General features: G+C 38.3%; 1 protein-coding gene across 1 annotated transcript; it reads right to left on the reverse strand.

The window, feature by feature from the left end:
• Positions 1–257: 257 nt before the first annotated feature.
• mrpl39 (mitochondrial ribosomal protein L39) lies at positions 258–8,775 on the reverse strand. The gene is made up of 10 exons (XM_022663086.2): positions 8,536–8,775; positions 7,590–7,796; positions 6,622–6,761; positions 6,377–6,476; positions 5,230–5,297; positions 4,967–5,079; positions 3,121–3,186; positions 2,831–2,984; positions 520–567; positions 258–418 (listed from the first exon to the last, which is right to left on the reverse strand). The coding sequence occupies exons 1-10, from the start codon at positions 8,570–8,572 to the stop codon at positions 326–328; spliced, it is 1,026 nt and encodes a 341-aa protein (XP_022518807.2). The 5' UTR covers positions 8,573–8,775; the 3' UTR covers positions 258–325.
• Positions 8,776–9,375: the final 600 nt, after the last annotated feature.

Genomic DNA, 9,375 nt, shown 5'->3' on the forward strand with positions numbered 1-9,375 from the left:
AGTTAGTTTTAAAGGTTATGTCTATGCAAAATAATATTGAAAAATTAAAAACACACAGAAAAACACCTTAAAATGATCTTGCACAAAAAGACATTTGCTAGTTTTGTTTTTTGAGTCTGCACTTTACACCAAATGAGATTTATTCAATTGAAGCATTTATTCCTTTTGAATTACAATTACAATTATCTGAGTGTGTATTGAAAATTATGGAATGATAATAATGGTTTCAAATCAGACCACAAAAAAAAATCACTGTCTACAAGGCTGCATATGTTTATTCAACATTATAATACACAAATGACAATTATATATGGGTGGACGAACATCATGGCTGGGAAGAAGAGGATGTGGCTTCTGAGGAAGTGGGTATGGTCTCTGTTTCACTTGTTTCACTGGCCACAGATGAGTGTATCTCGACCTGTAACACAAAAGCAGCCGGTAAACATAAGAGAATGCCACTGGAGTCAGGAAGCATTGATAAATAGTTTTATTAGTAAGATCATCTAATCAATATCTCACCAGCTTCTCTGCTCTCTGCTTCAGCCTCCTCCACACTGTATGATGAGCCTGAGGAGAAGAAAAAAGAGCAAAATTAGACTAAAACTGATATAAAAACACACCAATGGATATACATATTAGATATAGCTAAAATAACCTATTAGTATTAGCAAACTTTTACTTTACTATTAATCTATTTCTAATTTTACTCCTAATTTGGAAGGTCAATTACATAATCACTATTCATATCAAGACTTCCATCTCTAATAAGACCAACACAGGAGGGTGAAGACTAGCACATGCCTCCTCTGATACACGTGAAGTCAGACTTTGCCTCTTTTTCAACTGGTGTAGATGTAGCATCACTGGGTAGCATGACGGCACACTTAAAGAGGTAAGCACAATGACCCAGCTCTCATTAATAAGCCAAAACATTAGGAGTGATGAGGGGAGAGAGCGCCATCTACCCACCCAGAGAGAGCATGTCAAACTGTGCTCTCTATCTCTCTGACTCTGGCTGAGAGCATGACCCAGTAATCTATCCTGAGGTCCTCAGATCATAGTGATAACATTAGCACTTTTTGATCAAAAAAAGATTACAGATAAAAAAGAAATATTGGTACCAAATTTAACATCTTGTGTTTTGTTTTGTAACTATTGTCAGAATGCTTTATCTCATTTACTACGAATGAACAAAAACTTAGTAAAATCAATCAAATAAATCTATTGTGCCTTCACAATATTAAATCGAGACTACAGAGAAAAGCTTTGATACTTCAAAACAGCAGTTAAAATAAATGAATATTTAAAATGCCTTGTCTTTGCAAAGTTTTTTTTTGGTGTGTGAATCAATCTGCATTATGAAGTTTTTACTGAATCAAAAATAACCCAGACTTAATGTGACAAATTATTCCTCAACACCAGTGTTGACACCAGTCTGTGGATATAAAAAGTTAATTGATTTTCTTTATTTATTTATTTATTTATTTATATGCAATGCTAATGGTGAAGGCTTTAGCCTTTACGGCGGCTCAGAAATTTATTTCACGTTTTTGCTTGTTTCCTTACAATATATTTTAATTAGTGGTGTCTATCATTTAAAAAAAATATATTAATTATGTTTAATCAAAGTTTTTTTTCTTAAAGGTCACCTTCCGTCGTTTTTTCTTTCATTTTAAAATGTCTAGTTGTGGTCTCTAGTATGAATGAATGACATGTGAGCCGTTTTTGTAAAAAAAAAGTGCTCAGGTGTCTCTGTATAGCTCTTTTTTAATGGACTGTTTTAGGGGTGTGTCCAAAATGACCGGATTCCAGCTTTGCTCATGAATATTCATACATGCAAACAGCATGCAAATATCTCTCCTCTGATTGGCTAGGAGCACTGCGACGCCCCTCCACCGCTCTGCCGCTCACTGCCTCCCACCTCCTAACTGATGAGCGGTGATGTTGCGTCGCTTCAGCTCCGCCTCTGGGAGTTTCTCGAGCCAAGGTGGGCTGGTCTGTGAGTTTCTGCCTACGTAGGCAGAAAGATAATTCAAAATTCACCCGTTTTTCGGAGGGGGGGAGGGGGGATTTCTTTGCTTAGCTCCTGCAGACAATGGGGGCTGCAAAACAGTTTAATGTGCAGGTGTACACATTCAACTCGGAGAGACCTACTGTATTCCACAAAAAACAAGAAAAATCGGATTTTCGCGGAAGGTGACCTTTAAGATTTAAGAGTTTAATACTGGATTGTTAACTATAAATAAAATAGTGAATGTATGATTGGCACAATGACACGAGCACTTAAAAAAAAAGAACATTTAAATGCTGGTATTTCCCTGTATTTTTGGCAGGGAGAGAATTAATTGTAATTGGTAGTGATTGCTTTTTAGTAGTATTGCTTTTAAATATAATTGAGCAGTGAGTACAATTTTGTTCCACCTCATTTACCACATGTAATGCAAATGACAAAGGCACTCCTTAAATCCTTGTTGTGTATGTGTGTGTGTGTGTGTGTGTTTACATCACTACATAAAACAGCTAACACTTCTATATAGATTCTGTAAAAAGCACATCTATGTGAGGAAACTGATGCCAAACTTGGCAACATGATTAAATTGCATTAAGAATAATTAACTTGCTAATGCATTAATGTAAACAGCACCAATTAACATATTAAATTTAACATTTTTCAATAATAAAAATCCAGTACACACTTTTGTTGAAGACCACATAACACAATCATTCCCAAAAGTTTAAAACAGTCTTAAATAAGTAAGCAAGGATTATCCAACACAGGCATATTTTAACGGATCAGATATCACACTGTGTTTTATAAGCACTACAGTACCGTTAGGTTAACAGGCAGGGAGAGTCCCTGTGCGCGGCGCTGTAAACCCCAGGGTCCTTCTCCCACTGTATGCAGAGCTGTAACCTCGTACTGAGAGCACAGGCCTGTTCTGCCCACCAGGGGGCCTCCAGCCAGCACCACATGATGCCCACACCTGAGAGAGGAAGCAGGTACAGGGTTACTCATGATGCTCTGAAAGTGTAGTTTTTTTATGAGATATGCTGAACACTGTGTAAAGTGCTGTGAAGGTAAAGTGATGGTGGAATGTGAACGTTGGAGTGCCTGCAGACCTGTATAATGACACTGTGCCGTTTGGGCTCTGAGCTGCTTTTTCCTCCACCTCTTCTTGTTTACACCTGTATGAGGGAGAAAAACATTAGTATTAATAGGAAAAATATGATCTGAAGCTAAAATTTCAAACCTGCAAAATACACTGCCTGGCCAAAAACAGGACACCACCTAGGTTTTTACTAAGCAAATAGCTTAAAGCCTCCCATTGGATAATAATTACTGCATGGGTGATTATGTTTTATCTGGCAACAAGTTGTTTAACCCTAACTGATGCAGGGAGTAGCTTCTCATTTGTTAAACAACCATCATGTGGACGTGGAAAAGATGTGGCATGCATCAAGCAGAGAAAACATCTAAGGAGAAGCTGAAAATACAGAAACTGTCCAACGTAGGCCTCTCACTATATATTGTCCCAGAAATTATTGCGATACCCAATATTTTTGTAATTTTAAGACTATTAAATGTCACTGACATAATGAGAACAGAATAGCATTAAAAAAGCAATCATACACTTTTTAAAGCAGCAAAAAAATAAATAATCATTTATTATAGTTATTTTGGGAATGATATATATATTTCTTCACCTACTTTAGTCCACACTGTGTGTATGGAGTCACAGTTATTGAAGCATGACTGGCTAAAATAGTGTTCACTGTTTTTAGACGATATCACGATTATCAAAAATGATTGAGGTCCTGTTCATTTATTGTACGATCAATCGATATTGCAATTATTGTGACAGTCCTAGTCCAACGCATTATTGAAAAGTGGAAGAACAGTGGGGGAACATCATTTTCGAGAAAGGAATGTATTTGGGGGGGAAAATTTTTTTTTGTTATTTAATGTTTTATTGATTTCAAAGTTAAGTGCAATTTACAGGAAAATAGCACATTAATCAATCTCAATTAAACAAACAAAAAACTTCTGTTGGTAGCACACAAAAAAGAATAAGCACCAGTGTTGGATATGGTAGGTTCTGGTGTTTGATATTACATGTCAGAGTTCAGTTTGCTCACATATTTGAAAGAATTATACAATAAATGTTAACCTTCAGTTAGTACTCATAACAGGTTAGCGTTGATTCGTTAGCATGATGGCTAACATTCTGCTCACTACAGAACACACTCTACAGTCTGACTGACTAAAATCACAATGTTTATAAAAGAATGATTCTGCTGAATGGAGAGGAAGCTAAAATTATAGTTTTTCTTTTTAGCTTTTTATTTGCTAATCTAGCTTGACTAATTACAGATCTGCAGAGTATCAGAGAGCCCAGTGCTGCTACTGCTGTTCACCAATATACCAGAGCACTGCTGATAAAACCTTGTGTCTGAGAAAGTGAAGCCGGAGCAGCATTTATGGTCCAGAACATTTACTCTATATTATATACTATTTTTTTTATGTTTATTTAAAATTTTCTCCATTTTTTCCCCTAGTTTTGATTCTCCCACCTATTCAGCTGCTACTCAGCTGTATATCCCCCATCACTAGTGATGCCACAACACAAGGAGGAAAAAAGACAAGCACATTCCTCCTCCAATAAACTTCGCCTCTTTTTGAACTGCTGCTGATGCAGCATTGCCGAGTAGCATCACAGCGCACTCAGAGGAAAGCGCCGTGACTCGGTTCTGATACACAGGCGCCTTGTGCTGATTGACATCACCCTGAGAGTGATAAGAGGAAAGAGCACCATCTACTGTACCCACCCAGAGATAGCAAGACCAATTGTGCTCTCTCAGGGCTCTGGCAGCTGATGCCGCCCCCATTACTTCATATTCATCCAACAATCAAGTCCTCACAGCAATAATTCATGTTCAAGTTCTTCAGTCAGAGTGAAAACATTACCTGCTGTGAGAGAATATCTCCAGGGCTACAGGGGGCGCCACCTCCAGAGGTTCCCACGGTAAGTTTTGATGGATGAGCTGATTAGCGTCCCGAGTGAAAGAGCGCAGGCTCTCCTGTAAATCAGTCAGAATCAGATGATTTTTAGGTCAGTTAATCCATTTACCTACGTAAAGAAATTACATTTCTGATATTTATCAAGCTAAACATTTACACCCAGTATCAAACTTCTGCATAGTATGTATAGACATGAACCGCAGACTGACCTCTGTGGGGGTCCAGGCATCCAATTGAGGGTCCAGAACAAAATCACAGCAGAAAGCTCCTGCAGTCACTAAAGACACAGAATAAAGCACAATAATGGATGGACACTTTATTAGAAACTTATCTTTGTTACTTTATTGATTGTCTGTTTTTTTTTTTTTTACCACATCCCACATTTTTACTGAATATTTTGGATGCAACACTATACTGCGCGTTATTTGTTTGGACGATACAAATTATCAGAGAAATAATTGCAAATTATAGAAATTGTAATTTTTATACCATTATATGACAATGATATAAAGATAATATGATAGCATAATAATGCAATTCCACTCTTTTAAAGTGCAAAAAACATGAGAAAAGGAATATTCAGAAAAAAAACTGGCATATTAAACACGTCTATACATTGAATATATGGTTTCAAGCAGACATATCAGCTTAAGCATATTAGTGGTTTTTCCTTACTAAGAAAAATGTAACAGTCAATACTGCAGTAAGTATGAATGAATGAATGAATGAATGAATGAAGTTACACTTTATAAGCCTCTTTATAGACACCCAAGGGTGCTTGATCTCCTTGTTTCTGAACTGTGGGAGAAAACTGACACAGACATGAAGAAAGCATGAAAACTCCACCCAGATAGGGACTTGAACCCAAGAACCCAGTGCTGGGAGGCAAACATGCTAACCAATAAGCCACTTTCCCACCCAACTGATACAAAAAATGATCAGTTAAATTAAACTATTAAAGGTGACAGGCCTACTTGCAAACCTGTACAGGCACATCTGTAACTGTACTAAGGATGCTATGGTTTGATATTATAAAAATAGATCTCCACCCCATCAGAGTATGAACTGTTTGACGTTGAGGTTGACAGAGTGCTTTGCTGAACTGCTGGAGTTTAAAGTAAAGATTGCTGTATATATATAATTCAGACTTGATCCTTTGTATCAAAGCCTTGTTTGCAATTACAAGTAAATGAGCATAGTAATAGCCAGTAGACTTAATTTAAAACTGTAAATTAATGACCAAATTTCCAAATATGTTTGATTGCAACAGAAATAACAGACCAAAATATAAAAAGAAAAAAAATCATGTCACTTCTTTGTGTTGTATGTTGGGTAAACAAAAATTTAATTCTGTACCCGGTACTTCAGGAATCCTCAACAGCTCCACATTGTACTCCTCCTTAAAGGCACCCTCCAGAACCTGACCCAACAAAGCTGCACAGGATCGCCAATACGCCTGAAAACAAATAAACACATACACACTTTTATAATGATGTAACAGAAACATGCTCATTGTGTTCAAAATGATGGCACATGATGGTAATGATTCCAGCACAGCTCGACTCCGTTTCGCACCACTTCACCGCAGTTTCATCACTCACCTGGTTGGGAAGCTGAGGGTTGGCGTCTTTAAAGGTGAGCAGAGTGAGGGAGCAGGAGCGGGTGAGCGGCCGGTGAAGGTGCCACGGCTCTCCGTCCACCAGGGCCAGAGCCGCACTGCTCACGTGCCAATCTGTCAAATCTGAACAGAACAGAAAGAACAAAACGAGAAACAATTAGCAATATGTTAATAATAAGCTAATCAAAAAGAAAAAGAAGTTTTATTTAACACAACACAGCTCACATACTGTACAGCTCTCTGCTCATCTCAGAGAGAAGCAAAGCTGTGAAAAGTATCTCTATTCATTACTCTGTAGGTAGAAGTATAGATACTAGAGTTTAAAATACTTCTGTAATAGCTGAAGTATCAACTCAAGCTTTTTATTCTAAGTAAAAGTTCTGGATTCAAAACTACTTAAAGTGTAAAAGTAAAAGTAATATAAGATATCCACAGGCTCCACAGAGTCCTATAGTGCACTACCCCCCCCCCCCCAAAACACATTTTACTAAAAGCCATAATGACTATAATGTTATAGTAAAATGTTAATGCTGATAAACTTGGGATGCCCTAGGGGACGTGTGCAGGTGTGATTGATCACAGTAAAAACCAATAGGTGTCGGAATGGTGTATGTTTATACTTCTCTAAATCTAAACCCAATTAGATTCACTCTATCTGGATGGAGAGATTTATCTGGATAGGGGTTTTATTGAACGATGAGAAACTAGAATGGAAACGAGCTGAAATGAAATAGCAAAAAGTCGTCTGAAAAATATTAATTACTTGAATAAAAAATAGAGGTAACTAATTTCTCCTTAAGTCAGAGAACAAAGTGTTTGTACTTTATTACGTTACACCTCTGGAGAGAAGAAATAAATATGCCCTTTAAAAAAACCTAATAATAATAGTTGAAATTACAGCAAATATAACTTTGTGTGAATAAATAAATAAACAAATAAATATTTCCTCACGTCTGGAGCAGCTGTACGGGGTGGACAGGCCTTTGTTCATTACTAGAAGTGTCCCCTGCACCCCCGCTCCCTGCATGGTGACCTCGATCTTCTCTATCCGTGGATAAAGGGAACGCTGGCGCTCCTGCTCTTTAGAGAACAGGGTGCTCCTCCAGCTGCGAACCTCCGCGGCTGAAACGCGCTCCGCTGCCGCGCTCGTCGCCAGACCTGCAGGACATCAACAAAATGGAGAAGAAAATCATAATAATTTATTATAAATAAGTTAACTGAAAGCCATGAAACTGTGCTCAACTAATCTTTAAACCATATTTTACATTAGTAGTTGAAATATGTCCCTTTAAAGTAGTGAAACACACCAGTCCTGCTTCAATTTTTTTATAATAATTTCCTAACCTTTAAAAAACACTTTTATTGTGGTAATTTCTGCCTCTGCAGCGCTCTCTCAGCTGTGCTAAAGGCGAGAATTATGTTTTTGTGTACTTTGAAATATGCAAATCAGTTAATCAGTAATGAGTCCCCTGCTGACGTCCAATCATCTGCGTCTCGCCACTATCAGAGGCACACTGCTAAGCTCAATCAGCTCTCCCTTCTGCACCGCCCCTAAACTCATACATCACTTCAGTGCTCCTTCCAAAATACCTCTCCCATTTTTTTTGCAATTTTGGAACGGTCAGCTAAAATCAGGGGGTTTAGTTACCCTTTAATATCTCAGAAGAGTAAACATAGAACAGAACTCAATAAACTCCGTGAGCTGTTTCCAGATAACTGTGAGTTAAGAAATAAACGCGGATAAAAACAGGTAAAAACAGATAATAAAAAGGTAACAATAGGTAAAAAAGGGAGTCTGCAGTGAAATCAGGGTAAAAACTGGAGCTGCTGAGCTGAAGGTCAGCAGTGTGTCTCCTCTATTAGTGTCCGGGTATTCAGGTAAAGATTATAAACTCACGGCGCTGGAGGATCAGACACGCTCTCCCGCAGGCCATACTGATCTCCTGCTGCTCCTGCTGATCTTCTGCGGCTCCTCACAGACACCCAGAACCTTCCTGAACCCAGTAAAACCCAGTAAACCCAGTAAAACCCTGATAAACTCACTAACATTCACACACACAGCGCCATGCAACCACTCACACTCAGCCTGCGCTACTGCAACACCACTCCGCCCTCTCACCCGACCCGAAACATCAGTTCCGCTACACATTACACACACACACAGCTAGCACCATTATTTTAACTAACACACAGAGTTTATAACCTCTACTCAAGTCTCCAGCATTCTCCACATTTTACAATTCAAAACAGGACTTTTTAACTGCATTGAACACAGTTATCTGCATAACAAACAACCATCGGATACAAAGTCACATATTTCTCTATCAAAACACTGCCATTCAAAATCACATAGCATGAGCTAACTGGCCAACATATGTACCACCTGACCACAAACACCTCAATGATTAACTGAGAGAAATGAGGGGAAGATGGAGAGAATGAGAGGGGGAGGAAGAGTCAGCCATTAATAACTGAAATGTGTTCCTTTGAAGTAATGAAACATACTGTGCTATAGGCAAGGATGATATGCAAGTTATTCAATAATGATACCGCCCCCCTGGTGACAGTCAACCATCTGCCTCTCATCACTATCAGAGGCACACTTCTCAGCCCAATCAGCTCTCTCTCCTGCCCTACATCACCAGTGCCCCTCCCAAACTACCCCTCATATTTTTAAGAATTTTTAAATTGGGCTGAAGGTGAAGTCACCTAAAATTATTTAGTTCATCCATACTAA

This window comes from Astyanax mexicanus, chromosome 21 (genome assembly GCF_023375975.1).
Source record: "Astyanax mexicanus isolate ESR-SI-001 chromosome 21, AstMex3_surface, whole genome shotgun sequence".
In the NCBI taxonomy this organism is placed as follows: Eukaryota; Metazoa; Chordata; class Actinopteri; order Characiformes; family Acestrorhamphidae; genus Astyanax; species Astyanax mexicanus.

Coding starts and splice junctions, on each gene's coding strand:
- mrpl39 (XM_022663086.2), bottom strand. CDS start 8,572: ATGGCCTGCGGGAGAGCGTGTCTGATCCTCCAGCGCC. Junction 6,477..6,621: donor ACCCTCAGCTTCCCAACCAG/GTGAGTGATGAA, acceptor ATTTGTTTTCAG/GCGTATTGGCGATCCTGTGC. Junction 419..519: donor AGCAGAGAGCAGAGAAGCTG/GTGAGATATTGA, acceptor TTTGTGTTACAG/GTCGAGATACACTCATCTGT.